The sequence below is a fragment of the Schistocerca cancellata genome, chromosome 5 (assembly GCF_023864275.1).
Source record: "Schistocerca cancellata isolate TAMUIC-IGC-003103 chromosome 5, iqSchCanc2.1, whole genome shotgun sequence".
Classification (NCBI taxonomy): Eukaryota; Metazoa; Arthropoda; class Insecta; order Orthoptera; family Acrididae; genus Schistocerca; species Schistocerca cancellata.
In genome coordinates, this window is record NC_064630.1 from 664,983,932 (window position 1) to 665,000,221 (window position 16,290).

Sequence of the window (16,290 nt, forward strand, 5' to 3'; positions counted from 1 at the left end):
TTTCGGTTCTAATAAAACCCCATGTCATTCCAAGCATGTGTGTCAATTTGTACCTCTCTATCTACATTATTCCTTGATTTATTCAGTTTTCAAATTTATACTGACTTTTTGATCACTCGGTGTTTTTATTGCGTTTTAATGGGGACATTTCCCTTGTCATATGTACACAGTCGAAAAAAAAGCACCCACAAGGACTGAGTTCAGTGGCACCAGGGTATAATAAATTCATACTGAGAGGTTGCAGTGTTAGTGATTCATTTGACACGGTCATCGGCGATCAGACGGTGCTCAGAAGACCGTCTGTTTTGACCGTCCAGGCAGTGAATGTGCTGAGTTAAGAAGTCAAAAGTGTTCGCACTTTTACCTCTAAGGTACATACATGTCTCACTGACAAGTAAGTATTGATTTATAGCCATTTTAACTCGATCACATTGTGAGCCTGTGGGAAGCTGAATCGATGTACCGACGGTTATTGTCGGCAATGTAACGGTTGTGTGTCGCTACTGTCAATAGTGGTCTGTGGAACACTCCAACACCTGGAGACCAGGTTTCGGGCGTCCAAGTAGAACAAACGTACCGGTACGTTAAGATCGACGAACTGCGCGATCAACGGTAGTCGACCGAACATCATCCAGGGACGAAATCTGCGCATATGTTGCACCTGGAATGTCATCACGAACCACAGGGCAGATTAAGGTCACGTGTGCCTATGGCCAGGTTGCCACTGGCTCCACAGCACTGCAGTGCATAGCTAATGGGGTGTCGGGAAATAGTGGAGTGGCGCCCTGTTGCCTTCAGTGACGAGATTAGGTTCTGTCTGTGTACAAGTGCCAGATATACACAGGAATGGCATGGACCTGGTGAGATGGGTATTCCAGATTGCGTTTGCTCACGACGCACAGGTGCCATCCCAGGCTTAATGATGAGTGGAGGGGAGGGGTGGTAAGTTGCAGCAGACAGTCACATTTGGGTTTTCTGCTGTGTGAGCCATCCAGTGCCTGCTACATTACAGACGCTGTAATTGACGTGCTAGTGACATGTCCATATAGTGTTGCTCTTTGTGGTGTATGAGTGCCCTTGATAGCAACATAACCAGATCACTCGCCAGTTGAACCTGTGTGGAACATGATGAAGCAGGAACCTACTCGTTTTCCGTGACCTACAAGAAACCTTGCCGAATTGCAGGCAACGAAAATCGAAAGATGCTTCAGAAAATCTATCGGAAGACGCCATTCAGCACCTTTACAACCGTTTGCATGCGAGAATACATGGCTGTGTTGCCGCCAGAGGAGGTTACACTGTATATTGTTGAAACTGTTCGGGCACCCTTCACTGTGAGACGTGTGTTCGTATTCGTTATCATGTATTCCTACAATAATGAAATACCCTGCCCTTGAGGGTGCTGTATTGACTTTTTTTTTTTTTTTGGCAGCGTACGTTCTCCGACCAGTCAGGCTACTCGCTACACGGCAGTGCCGGGCTACGGACGAGACAGGTACAAGTTACCTACACTCCTGGCCGTTGGCCATGGGGATGGGTTCGCCGCCCTCCCTCCGCCACGTGATGGTGGGCTGCGGGGAGCCGGTGGCCGCGCAGCGCAGCGTCACGTTGGTGCCCTCGCGCACCACCATATCTGTGCTCGTCGGGTAGTCCAGGATGTCCGGAGGCACTGCAACACCGCAAAACAAAACACACATCTTCCATCAATCTCCCAAGGTAAGCTGTAGCACTGGTCACAGTGCCAGCGCCGTCCAGAAAGAGAGAACAACAGAGATAAGAGCTGGTTCCATAATGTGCAATATCCTTGGACACCTCAGATGTCACCTCATATTTTTATTAACTCTCATTGGTTACCTCTTAATACGTAAATTAATACCTGAATATGTCCTGGATTCAGTGCCCCCTTCGATTTCATTTTTTTTTTTTAATAAAAGTGCTGCGAAAAAGCATTGTGGTCGTCAGAGTGTATACACACGTTGCTACTGTGAACCCTTACGCCGCTTTCACACTATACGGTTTTGACCGTACGGCAAAAAGCCGTACGGCTGTAGGTGTGAAGAAATGTATGGCGCCTTTCACATTATACGGCGACGGCAAAATGCCGCTGCCGTGCCGTGCTGCAGCCGTGTCTTGCCACTACAACAGACGGTCGCCGTACGGCAAGTTCGACAACAGTGGCCTACGTGACTAAGTGCATGCTTTCACACTGGACGGTTTTGAGCCGTACGGCGTCGACTAGTTCGTTGTAGTGTCGTTTTATTCATTTGTGTTTATTCTTGTTTACTGAAAAGTGTAGAAGAATGGATGAAATTGATACTGAACTTTTGATAACCTTGGTGGAAGTAAGACCTGTTCTGTGGGACAAAACTCTAGATGCGTATAGAGATCGTATTGCTACAAAGAATGCTTGGCGGGAAGTTTGCGTAGCACTGAAGCAAGATTTTGATGAGATGGAAGACAAAGATAAAAATGCGTTTGGTAAGTATTTATTTAATATATTAATATTACATTTAATACGTTTTAAACAGTTTTTATTTAACGTTATAAATTTTATTCTAAAAGTAAATCGTTTGTTTATAAGTAAATTACTGCTACCAGTCACGTTTTTTTTGTTTTGTTTATATTTTGCACGACGCGTTTCGGGAAATAATTCCCATCCTTAAGTGCGTTTTTCTCTAAGTTTTCATCATGTGTGGTGTCTTTTTATGTGTCAGGTCTTGCATTCTGTTTTCTTTACTGTAATTTATAAGAGAAACACGCACAAGACCTCACAAATAAAAAAACACTACACATAATGAAAACTTAGAGAAAAAAACGCACTTGAAGATCGGAATTATTTCCCGAAACGCGTCGTACAAAATATAAACAAAACGATTAAAAACGTGAGTGGTAGCAGTAATTTATTTATAAAGAAAACTATTTACTATACAGTCGCAGGCTTTCACAAACAATCTACAAAAAGGAAAAGGCTTGTTAATTTATATCTTTGACATCTGCCATGACACGCTTCCAGCATTTGTCATAAAATATTTACAAAGAGTGTTCCTTATGGCGTTGGCTGTCAGTCCTCCTCTTATGTTGGCATCTTGGGCTAAGTCTTCCAAACCAGTGAAGGATGTGGTGTCTTCAATTATAAATCCATCTCTCTGACGTACAAAATTGTGTAAAACAATGCAAGCTTTAACCATTTTTACTGCAAAATCTGGATGAACATTTAAAGGTCGGTGAAACAACCGCCACTTATTGGTGAGGATGCCAAAAGCACATTCCACATACCTCCTTGCTCTGCACAAACGGTAATTAAATACACGTTTCTCAACTGTCAAGTTTGTTCCCCCAAAAGGCCGGAGCAAATGCGTGTGTAGGCCAAATGCTGCGTCTCCCACGAAGAAGTAGGGTACTTTTGGACCTTCCGTACCAGGCAGACATTGGACGTCTGGAAATTCCAGGGAATTACTTTCTATTGACTTCCATAAACTGGACCGTCTGAACACTGAAGAGTCACAGTCTTTGCCATAACTTCCTACGTCGACATAAATGAACCTGTAGTTGGAATCCGCTACAGCCATCAGAACCACAGAAAAGTATTCTTTGTAATTGAAGTACATTGATCCGCTATTAAATGGGGCAGTAAGACGGATATGTTTTCCATCCACCGCTCCTAAGCAGTGGGGGAAATTAGCAGTACGTTCAAATCCAGCCGCTATTGATTCCCATACCTCTTTGGTCGGTCTTTGTATACATTCTTCCCGCAGTGATGACCAAATTGCTGTGCATACATCATTAACCACTTTACTTGCTGTAGAAATCCCAATTCTGTACTGGAAATGTAAGTCAGTGAAGGAACAACCGCTTGCCAGATACCTGAACAAAACGAAAAAAAATCAGTGACATTTAGTTTGCAGTGGACATTTTTTGTTACAGTTTTGCTTTTTTCTATACAAAATTAAAATGTTTTCATACAGTTTTGTTTCCTTTTGATGTAGGTATAGAAGTAATACGGAGGTGGACCAATCTACGAGACTCCTTTGTGAAGTCAAACATAAAAATTCAAGCTGCGAAAAAAAGTGGCTCAGCAGCAAAGAAAAAGAAAAAGTATGTATATTCTGATCAGCTGCAGTTTCTAAAAAAGCTGTATGATGCTCGAGAGACGGAGGACAGTTTTCAATCGGAACGCACCGCCAGACTGGAAGAAGATATAGAAACGCAGGGCTCCGTCGAAAATACTGAGAATGTTTCTGGGCCATTTGATACAGCACCCACACAACAAACATCCAAAAGCGAGTGCCATACAAACAGAAAACATAGAAAACCTGATGCAATCGAAATGAAAATATTACGAGCTCTGGAAGAAGACAAACCTTGCAGCAAAATGTCATTTTTACTTAGTCTGAAGCCTCATCTGGAAAAATTTGATGAACAGGATTATCTTCAGTTTCAGATGGGAGTCCTCAAAGTTATAGAAAATATATATGAAAGGAGAAATATATTGACAGCTCAACCTCCTCCATTTACCCATTACACACCTCCCATGCCCTATAATAATAGATTTCAAGCTTATTCTTATTCACCTATGGAAAATGCTGCTCCAATATCCTCTTACCATACGCATCAGATTCGTCCTCCTCCAGCTGCACCAAACCCAACTACTTTTCTCGAACAACCATTACAGACTTCTCAAGGTCGCAGTTCTTATCAACGAATTAATAAAGTGCCACCACCATACCCTTCGCCTTCCACAAGTAGCCATGAAGGCCCACCATCAACAACGCAGTTCTACAACGTTTTTGCAGAGAGCCTGTCGCCACAAAGTGACAGTACAGTCAGTCCTGCTACAAACTCTTTGGTTTCAACTGCTGATATTGATATTGACTTTTCTACTTCATAATCTGAGCGTAATAAAAATGTAAAACACAAATAAATAAGTAAATAAACAGAACTAGTTTTTATGTATTAAATTACCTTAACGTGATAGCCAGCATTTGAACAGGTTGGATGCAATTGCGGAATTGTGTGTTTTGTCGTTGTAACACATCCTTTAGTTTTCTATGTAATTCGTCAAACGAGGTAATAGACATTCGGAAATAGTTAAAGAATTTATTTCCGTCGTTCCTCAAATCTTCAAAGAGTGTATAAAATAAACCCACTTCGTCTCTTCTCTGGTTAATGGGGTGTACCCACAAAAGACGACCTTTTCTTTTGCGGCGACGATGAAGCAACCACAAAGCAACAACTCGTTTACGGTTCATCTTGATACACACATTAAGCAAACTGAATAGACACCAACAACTGGTCACGTCAAAAAGCCGTGTAATGTGAAAGCAACACAGGCACGGCTAAAACTCGTACGGCTTTTTGCCGTACGGTCAAAACCGTATAGTGTGAAAGCGGCGTTACGTTGTGTTAACGTGCTCAGAGCATGAAACGCATCTGGAAACACCTTGCTGCAGGGGACACCAGCGTGGCAGTTCCGAAGGTCCCAGCATGGAGGAAGGGGTAGAAGGCAACAGTCTGTCAGCGGGAGGGACGGAAGAGAGAAGGCGCGTGGTCACTGTCGCCATTGATGTAATGAACACCGCCCGGTTGTCCGTGCGGTCTAACGCACGGCTTTCCGGGCGAGAAGGAGCGCCTGGTCCCCGGCACGAATCCGCTCGACGGCTTTGTGTCGTCCGCCGCTCGTGGTCTCGCGGTAGCGTTCTCGCTTCCCGAGCACGGGGTCCCGGGTTCCATTCCCGACGGGGTCAGGGATTTTCACCTGCCTCGAGATGACTGAGTGTTTGTGTTGTCCTCATCATTTCATCATCATCCAGGAAAGTGGCGCAATTGGACTGAGCAAAGATTGGGTAATTGTACGGGCGCTGATAACCACGCTGTTGAGCGCCCCACAAACCAAACATCATCATCATTATCATCATCATCATCGGCTTTGTGTCGAGGTCCGGTGAACCGGCCAGTCTGTGGATGGTTTTTAGGCGGTTTTCCATCTGCCTCGGCGAATGCGGGCTGGTTCCCCTTCTTCCGCCTCAGTTACACTAGGTCGGCGATTGCTGCGCAAACAAGCTTTCCACGTACGCGTACACCACCATTACTCTACCACGCAAACATAGGGGTTACACTCATCTGGTGTGAGACGTTCCCCGGGGGGGGGGGGGGGGGGGTTCCCACCGGGGGCCGAACTTCACAATAACCCTGGGTTCGGTGGGAGTGAAGTGGTCTGCGGTAGTCGTCATGGGATTGTGGACCACTGCGGCTGTGGCGGGGACGAAGCCTCTCCGTCGTTTCTAGGTTCCCGGTTAACATACAATAAAATACAATGTAATGAATATGGAATTCATGTTGAAAGTGTATGAAAGGTGAGAGCATTACGAGAGAGTAATTGAAACCATGACTTCCAGAGAACAGCACAAGTCCATCAACCTCACTTCTGAGAAAAGAAATTATTTATGTATGTCTCAAACAGTTTTTAGTTTACTATACTGATATTTTGTGCGCAGGTAACTAACACATATTTAATATAACCTTGTTGCATATCACTGAGGTAAAGATGCTGTGCAACAAAAGGGTTAACTGACGTTTGTTTGGCTATAAACAGTAAAAGTGACAGTTTTATATTACAAAATTAAAAAGCAGCAAGACGGCAGATAATTTATGTTACGCTTTCGACGCCAGAATATAAACAGCTTCTGAATCCAGTGAAACAGTATTTGTCATGCTCTTACAAATGTCATTCTTTATCACTTTATGGGGTAACTCATTAGATTCTCAAGTCCAGAAGCATGTAATGCCCATTATTAGTTATGTAAACTCAAGAACGTCATCCAGAGGAATGTTTAAGGAAGTAGGGATTATGACTACTGCAACCCAGTATACATCGCTCTGTAAATTTATTTATTTACACATCAAGTTCCGTAGGACCAAGTTGAGAAGCACATCTCCTAGGCCGTGGAACGTGTGATATACCTTTTGCATTTCCTTTATGTTTTCGTCTTCTTTAAAGGCAAAGAGAGAAGATGAAGCGGTAGCCCATCATAGAGCCTATGCCTACCGTCATGTATTTTTTGACTTTCAGTTGTTAAGAAACAGAGGATTTTTTCTGGTACCAGTAGGAGGAAGGAAGGATTCGCGCTCAGCTAGTGAACGAGTGAGAAGCACGCCATTTTTAGCGAGTAATTGTAGACCGCCATTTTGGGGTCGCTATGAATAAGTGAGGAGTATGTATTTCATATGTGCACCGTTTAGAAAAATACAGTATTGTTTTATTAACAGAAAGGTCGTGTGAGTTGTTATTTCAAATAGTACAATAATTACAAGAACTGAAGCCCACCTGTGTACTTTGGAAAATTACGAAGATCCGATAAGCTTAATGGGAACACGGTCAAGACTTCAAAGGTGAACACGGCGACCAAACGTAGGATTATAAAGAATGGTAAGCACAAATCTACAGCGGAGAAAGAAACTACTTCGCCCTGCAAAATAATATGAACTAATACGAACTTATTTCCAGACGTAGCTCAGCTTATTGTGTTTGTCATTCATGCCGAAAAATTAATCTCATTAATTCAATACATTTTAAAAAGCCACGCATTTTATTATCATCTATTCCATTATTTTATTATATTATAAACGTGTCAGTACATGAAATTGTAACGAAAAAGTAATAACAAAAAAAAATGTTTATGGATCCACAAATGTCAGGCCATAAGTTTAAGTAAACGCAATCAACAATACAACATAAGAATTAGATTAATTTTTTAAGGAACTCCTTGAGAGAATAGAAGGAGTGGCCCATGAGGAAATTCTTCAGTTTAGATTTGTAAGCGTTTGGATTACTGCTAATATTTTTGAATTCTTGTGGTAGCTTATTAAAAATGGATGCAGCAGTATACTGCACATCTTTCTGCACAAGAGTTACGGAATTCCGATCCAAATGCATGTTTGATTTCTGCCGAATATTAACTGAAGACTGTGACGGATTAAGTAATATAATATACACTACTGGCCATTAAAATTGCTGCACCACGAAGGTGACGTGCTACAGACGCGAAATTTAACCGACAGTAATAAGATGCAGTGATATGCAAATGATTAGCTTTTCAGAACATTCACACAAGGTTGGCGCCGGTGGTGACACCTACAACGTGCTGACATGAGGAAAGTTTCCAACCGATTTCTCATACAGAAACAGCAGTTGACCGGCGTTGGCTGGTGAAACGTTGTTATGGTGCCTTGTGTAAGGAGGAGAAATGCGTACCACCACGTTTCCGACTTTGATAAAGGTCGGATTGTAGCCTATCGCGATGGAGGTTTATCGTATCGCGACATTGCTGCTCGCGTTGGTCGAGATCCAATGACTGTTAGCAGAATATGGAATCGGTGGGTTCAGGAGGGTAATACGGAACGCCGTGCTGCATCCCAACGGCCTCGTATCACTAGCAGTCGATATGACAGGCATCTTATCCGTATGGCTGTAACGGATCATGTAGCCACGTCTCGATCCCTGAGTCAGCAGATGGGGACGTTTGCAAGACAACAACCATCTGCACGAACAATTCGACGACGTTTGCAGCAGCATGGACTATCATCTCGGAGACCATGGCTGCGGTTACCCGTGACGCTGCATCACAGACAGGAGCGCCTGCGATGGTGTACTCAACGACGAACCTGGGTGCACGATTGGCAAAACGTCATTTTTTCGGAAGAATCTAGGTTCTGTTTACAGCATCATGATGGTCGTATCCGTGTTTGGCGACATCGCGGCGAACGCACATTGGAAGCGTGTATTCGTCATCGCCATACTGGCATATCACCCGGCGTGATTGTATGGGGTGCCATTGGTTACACGTCTCGGTCACCTCTTGTTCGCACTGACGGCACTTTGAACAGTGGACGTTACATTTCAGATGTGTTACGTCCCGTGTCTCTACCCTTCATTCAATCACTGCGAAATCCTACATTTCAGCAAGATAATGCACGACCGCATGTCCTGTACGGGCCTTTCTGGATACAGAAAACGTGCGACTGCTGCCCTGGCCAGCACATTCTCCAGATCTCTCACCAACTAAAAACGTCTGGCCAATGGCGGCCGAGCAACTGGCTCGTCACAATACACCAGTCACTACTGTTGATGAACTGTAGTATCGTGCTGAAGCTGCATGGGCAGTTGTACCTTTACACGCCATCCAAGCTCTGTTTGACTCAATGCCCAGGCGTATCATGGCCGTTATTACGGCCAGATATGGTTGTTCTGGGTACCGATTTCTCATTATCTATGAACCCAAATTTCGTGAAAATGTAATCACATATCCGTTCTAGTGTAATATATTTGTCCAATGAATACCCGTTTATCATCTGCATTTCTTCTTAGTGTAGCAATTTTAATGGCCAGTAGTGTATTAACAACTTGGTGTAAATGAGCGACAGTGCAGGAGCATGTTGCCAGAAGTCTCCTAGTAGTGCAGAGAAAGCTTTACGTCACATGATGTGAAGTCAGCGAAACTGTGGAGCCAAATGGGGCTGACCCCGCAACACAAGTCAGTTGAATGAAAGGAAAACACCGCCTGTGTCGATCTGGGAGAAGTTATAGTGCATTGCTGCGTTCTTCGTAACAACGTGACCCGGATACGACATTTGGATGAATTCATATTGGGAAGAATCGTTTGGAAATTGGAGGAACGACGAAAAGCGGCACGTGTGGCCCAAGAATTTGTTATTGCTCACATTATTGTTTTGCATGTATTGGCAGTGTGCTGAACCACAAGCAGTGCTGCTTGAAGGTGGTCTACGACGATCAGGTACGTTCTGCAACAGGCAAGAAAGGGTCTAAGTCAGACAGCAGGTGCAGCAAAGACCACAGTATCTCGCTCCACAGTAGCTCGGCGGCTGAATCGGTGTTATTTCTTTGCCCAACGACCAATACGTTATGTTCCATTGACACCTGATCATCAGCGACTCGTTTTGGAGTGGTGCCAGAAGCACGAGGACTGGACCACCGACGAGTAGATTCGTGCGCTCTTCTTGGAATGGAGCAGATTCAATGTACCATCATGTAGCGAGAGGTGCGAACAGCACCCAGGTACATTGTCGAAACCGATCGTTTTGGTGGGTCAGGTGTTATGGTGTCGGAAGCCATTATGTTGCATAGGGGTACTGAGTACTGACGTCCAAATCTTTGAACACGGTACACTCATTGCGTACTTATTTCAGTTACTTTCTGTACTATACTATATCACTTCTTTTTTGTATGGTCCAGGTTACATGGAGCTTTGTGACGCTGTACTCCTTCCCATTGTCTTTCTTCTCAGGGGTGCATTGAGCCCAGGCTTCATTTTTATGGATGAGAATGCACAAACTCACTGGACATCGCAGGAGGAGGATGTTCGACAAATGGAGTGTCCCGCCCGTTCCCCCGATTGATATCCCATTGAGCACGTGTAGGATCCGTTGGGGAGACTTACTGCAGACGTCCACATGCGCCAACGTTCACCCTAAGGTTGTCAGCTGCGCTGCAGATGAAATGAAACGCCCAACCACAAACTCTCCTTACCAACCGTGTGGCCGCCATTAGAGCACGTTGTAAAGCTCACACGCGCTATTAAAAACCATGTCTCGCCTTTTGTAATGCCTATTACAAATTGCTGTAATTTTAGTATAATTATTGTCTTTGAATAAAAGTATCACTTTTTTTCGTCTTATTGTGTACTTATTTCAGTACTTTCTGTACTATAATATATCACTTCTTTTCTGTATGCTACAGGTTTCATCGAGCTTTGTTGCTTGGCAATGATACGTCATGCGAAAGTTTCTTTCATCTTTAAGTCTTGCGCATCACTCTAAAACCAACTTCTTTATGCAGCAAACAGTCACCTTATCCTCATAAATTTCATATGGTGTTATTTTACGGAAACTGCTAGTTAATGACTGCCGCAGCACAATACATTTAGTAATTAACGAAATTTCTCATAAACAATACTCTTAGTTTTCAAGCTACAGTTCGTGGAATACATTCAGCACTAGAAGTAAGAATAATATTCACTTATTTTGGCCCAGAAAGGCATCAGTTATTAAAGAACACACACTCTCAGTAACATGCAAACAGGCCATGAACCGTTTAACCGCTACTCCTCAAGACGATCTCACAGCAGGGGTTCTTCACCAACTCCTTCTCTTTTGACGAATTTCTTAGAATAACCTATTCATGTGTGTATTTTTAATAGCATCGAATGACATCAGGTTTACATAATATGTGACTTACGCACGCCTCCACTGCAGTAATATGATGAATGTAAATTGTTATAACTTGATTTCCCCTTTGGTGATGCTTGGGTACAATAAACTAAGAGTTATCATATGCTTCTCAGCGTCCACCTCCTCAGTGAAAATATGTTAAAGATTTTCTAACTTCCATGAAAACTATTTCATCTAAGATCTGTGGAAGATACGTTAGTACATCCCTTTTTTTGTAAATACGCATTATACATTCTTGGGTAACTACCTGTTATATGCCTTTGATGATCTCCTCACTACGAATCTAAGGAATAAAAAGAACACTTAAAGTTATCTAATCTAATTTAGCAGAAGGGTTGCATTTTGGTAGTACGCCAGCAGTGATTAGTATTGTTCTGATAGTTTATTTAACGTCCTCGGCAGAAGGTATGGAGCTTACATTTGTTTGAGCACTGCGGAGGCCACTTTTAATGCGAGATTTCAGCTGCAGCTGCAAGTGGTATTAGTGCGTGACAGGCTTATCAGCTGCGACGCCATGTTCGTCGGCGTGTTTCTTTTGATTCGTATGTAAGAACAAACATCACGACATATCTGAATTGTTTCTGGATTTCTTATGCACTCGGTATGTGGTTGCGTTTTGGCTGGACAGCTTTTTGTATGGATTTTATGCCTGGAAACTTAAAATGAGCTTTTATTTGACAATTATCACTTAGAAGGACAAGGAAGGAAGTACACTCCTGGAAATGGAAAAAAGAACACATTGACACCGGTGTGTCAGACCCACCATACTTGCTCCGGACACTGCGAGAGGGCTGTACAAGCAATGATCACACGCACGGCACAGCGGACACACCAGGAACCGCGGTGTTGGCCGTCGAATGGCGCTAGCTGCGCAGCATTTGTGCACCGCCGCCGTCAGTGTCAGCCAGTTTGCCGTGGCATACGGAGCTCCATCGCAGTCTTTAACACTGGTAGCATGCCGCGACAGCGTGGACGTGAACCGTATGTGCAGTTGACGGACTTTGAGCGAGGGCGTATAGTGGGCATGTGGGAGGCCGGGTGGACGTACCGCCGAATTGCTCAACACGTGGGGCGTGAGGTCTCCACAGTACATCGATGTTGTCGCCAGTAGTCGGCGGAAGGTGCACGTGCCCGTCGACCTGGGACCGGACCGCAGCGACGCACGGATGCACGCCAAGACCGTAGGATCCTACGCAGTGCCGTAGGGGACCGCACCGCCACTTCCCAGCAAATTAGGGACACTGTTGCTCCTGGGGTATCGGCGAGGACCATTCGCAACCGTCTCCATGAAGCTGGGCTACGGTCCCGCACACCGTTAGGCCGTCTTCCGTTCACGCCCCAACATCGTGCAGCCCGCCTCCAGTGGTGTCGCGACAGGCGTGAATGGAGGGACGAATGGAGACGTGTCGTCTTCAGCGATGAGAGTCGCTTCTGCCTTGGTGCCAATGATGGTCGTATGCGTGTTTGGCGCCGTGCAGGTGAGCGCCACAATCAGGACTGCATACGACCGAGGTACACAGGGCCAACACCCGGCGTCATGGTGTGGGGAGCGATCTCCTACACTGGCCGTACACCACTGGTGATCGTCGAGGGGACACTGAATAGTGCACGGTACATCCAAACCGTCATCGAACCCATCGTTCTACCATTCCTATACCGGCAAGGGAACTTGCTGTTCCAACAGTACAATGCACGTCCGCATGTATCCTGTGCCACCCAACGTGCTCTAGAAGGTGTAAGTCAACTACCCTGGCCAGCAAGATCTCCGGATCTGTCCCCCATTGAGAATGTTTGGGACTGGATGAAGCGTCGTCTCATGCGGTCTGCACGTCCAGCACGAACGCTGATCCAACTAAGGCGCCAGGTGGAAATGGCATGGCAAGCCGTTCCACAGGACTACATCCAGCATCTCTACGATCGTCTCCATGGGAGAATAGCAGCCTGCATTGCTGCGAAAGGTGGATCTACACTGTACTAGTGCCGACATTGTGCATGCTGTGTTGCCTGTGTCTATGTGCCTGTGGTTCTGTCAGTGTGATCATGTGATGTATCTGACCCCAGGAATGTGTCAATAAAGTTTCCCCTTCCTGGGACAATGAATTCACGGTGTTCTTATTTCAATTTCCAGGAGTGTATTAGTGACGAAACCACTACGTTTTTGAACTAACTAGAATGTGTACGTATTTCATCATCCATCACTCATTCAGCTAATACTGAGAAATAATGAAAGCTTATATCACTTTTGGATGTGCAAAAAGGCACAAAAGTGAATTTATAAGTTAGTATTCCCAAGAAATGAGGACAGATGAAATCACGTGGCAACTGCAGGAAACAGAGGAGATACAAAACGAGCCAGAAAAAAAAAGTTATTTGCAGTTGACTTGCTGCATATATTTTTCCACCATATGAATCTCTTTTACACAAAGGAGTTTATTAGATAACCCCTACGGCGGTTGCCTGTCACGCTTATTGTTTGTTTCTTCCTTACTTTATGCATAGTAACTCTAAAAGCTACTAGTGACCTATAAGTATCATTCACGCTGTTAAGTATTGCAGTGTCTGGATTTTTTGATGCATTATATTTTATTAAAATTTCGACAATACGTCAATCAAATTTTATGAACCAGTCGCCAATGTTGTTCAATCTGTACATTGAATAAGCAGCAAAAGGAACCCAAGGAGAAATTTGGAAAGTGATTAAACTTCATGGAGGACAAATAAAAACTTTAAAGTTTGCCGATGACTTGGTAGTTAAAGCAGATACGTTAAAGGAAATAGAAGAATCGTTGAATGGAACGGATAGTGTCTTGAAAAACGATTATGAGATTACAGAAAAAATGAAAACACGATAAATGGAGTGTAATCGAATTAAATCAGGTGATGCTGAGGTATTTAGGTTAGAAAATGTGGTAGACGAGTTTTGTTATTGAGATTTTGTTTTTGAGACAGCATAGGTACTGACTATGGCTGAAGTAGAAAAGGATATAAAACGCAGATTGGCAATAGAAAGTGACAATACTATCATCAACTTCTCTTAAGGCGGCTGTCAACAGCATCAATATACTGGGAGTAATGCAGGATAACACATATCGTAAGACAGTACAGCTTGCTAACACGCACTTCTCCAAGGCTACTGTGATCACCAGAGGAAGGTGAGAGCATGAGAGTCCACAGACCGTATCGCACATGCAACACCCTGTGAATACAGCGAAGTACCAAACAGACACTATTAGTGTCGGACAGATTTGATTTCTCGTCGACTACTAATTAACTGTTTACTTGTCGCTTTTGTTGTGGAACATTTGAACATTTACTACAGTATGTTTTTACTAAGAGGCTTCCTAACTAGATATCTCTTTTGATGACGATTGTATTGTTCTAGATTTATCGTTAAGTCTGTATTCACTCCTCTGGAGCTTCTATTTATTTGTTGGACTCAGTATATCAAACAACACAGCTATATCCTTTAATAATATTGTTAATGCAGGAGACATTAAATATAATAGTGGTAGAATAATGTATAAATACTAGATTATAAGAATACAGAGATTTGTTGAAACATGGCGTCACTTTAGCCATGACAGTCAGTGTAGTTCCTTTGCATTCGTTTTACATGGTTTGCTATTTGAATGGTTTTGGGTAATTTATTCCCATATACGCTATAAATGTGGAGGTTCGTGTGTGAGTATGTAACCAACATACTTCACTCGGATTTGTAGGAAATTTCAAATGGAATTATATCATGGTCTGAATTACCACAAGGGCTACTGTTAAAAGGTGAGTAGCACAAGATATACAGGGTGATCAAAAAGTCAGCATAAATTTGAAAACTTAATAAACAACGGAATAATATAGATAGAGAGGTAAAAATTGACACACATGCTTGGAATGACATGGGATTTTATTAGAACAAAAAAAAAAAAAGTTCACAAAATGTGCGACAGATGGCGCTGGACAGCAAAACGTCAGAAACCGCTCATGACAATCTTGTATAAAAGGACCTGTAATGAGAGAGAGAATCAGATGCGCCAACAGTCGCAGCATGTTGACGTTACCTGAAAAGGCGCTTTTAGTGAAGCTGTATTATCAGAATGGGGAATGTGCTAGTTCAGCGTTACGATCCTATCGCCATAGGAAGGGGATTCGAACGGGTAAAGGTCCGTTGACAAATACAGCTGTGGCGAGAATGATTTCGAAGTTCGAAGCCACGTGTTGTTTAGACGATAGACCCCGTAGTGGCGTATCAAAAGACGGCGGAAAATGACGATTGGTTGAGTAACGTGTTGTGGACCGACGAAGCTCATTTCACCCTCCGACGGTCTGTCAAAGCCCACAACTGCAGAATTTGGGCTACCGAAAATCCTAGCACTGTCGTGGAAATTCCATTGCACGACGAGAAAGTCACGGTATGGGTTGGATTTACCACATCTACCGTCTTCGGGCCTTTTTTCTTTGAGGAAATGCGGGATTCTGGTTTTGTAACTGCTACCGTGACGGGTGAGAGGTACGCCGATATGTTACAGAATCGCATCATCCCCAGCCTGGCTGATAAACACCTGCTGGAACGTACGATGTTTATGCAGGATGGCGGTCCACCCCAAATTGCTAGACGGGTGAAAGATCTCTTGCGCGCGTCGTTTGGTGATGATCGTGTGCTCAGCCGCCACTTTCGTCATGCTTGGCCTCCCAGGTCCCCAGACCTCAGTCCGTGCGATTATTGGCTTTGAGGTTACCTGAAGTCGCAAGTGTATCGTGATCGACTGACATCTCTAGGAATGCTGAAAGACAACATCCGACGCCAATGCCTCACCATAACTCCGGACATGCTTTACAGTGCTGTTCACAACATTATTTCTCGACTACAGCTATTGTTGAGGAATGATGATGGACATATTGAGCATTTCCTGTAAAGAACATCATCTGCGCCTTCGTCTTACTTTGTTATGCTAATTATTGCTATTCTGATCAGATAAAGCGCCATCTATCGGACATTTTTTGAACTTTTGTATTTTTTTGGTTCCAATAAAACCCCTTGCCATTCCAAGC

The 16,290-nt window shown here is 43.8% G+C and overlaps 1 protein-coding gene across 1 annotated transcript in view; it reads right to left on the reverse strand.

Moving 5' to 3' along the window:
* LOC126188754 (neurotrimin-like) overlaps window positions 1–16,290 on the reverse strand; it is a 336,147-nt gene that overhangs the window by 249,220 nt on the left and 70,637 nt on the right. The window contains exon 2 of the mRNA XM_049930363.1: window positions 1,511–1,669. Within this exon, the coding sequence (XP_049786320.1) occupies window positions 1,511–1,669 (159 nt within the window). The remainder of the gene's footprint in view (window positions 1–1,510; window positions 1,670–16,290) is intronic.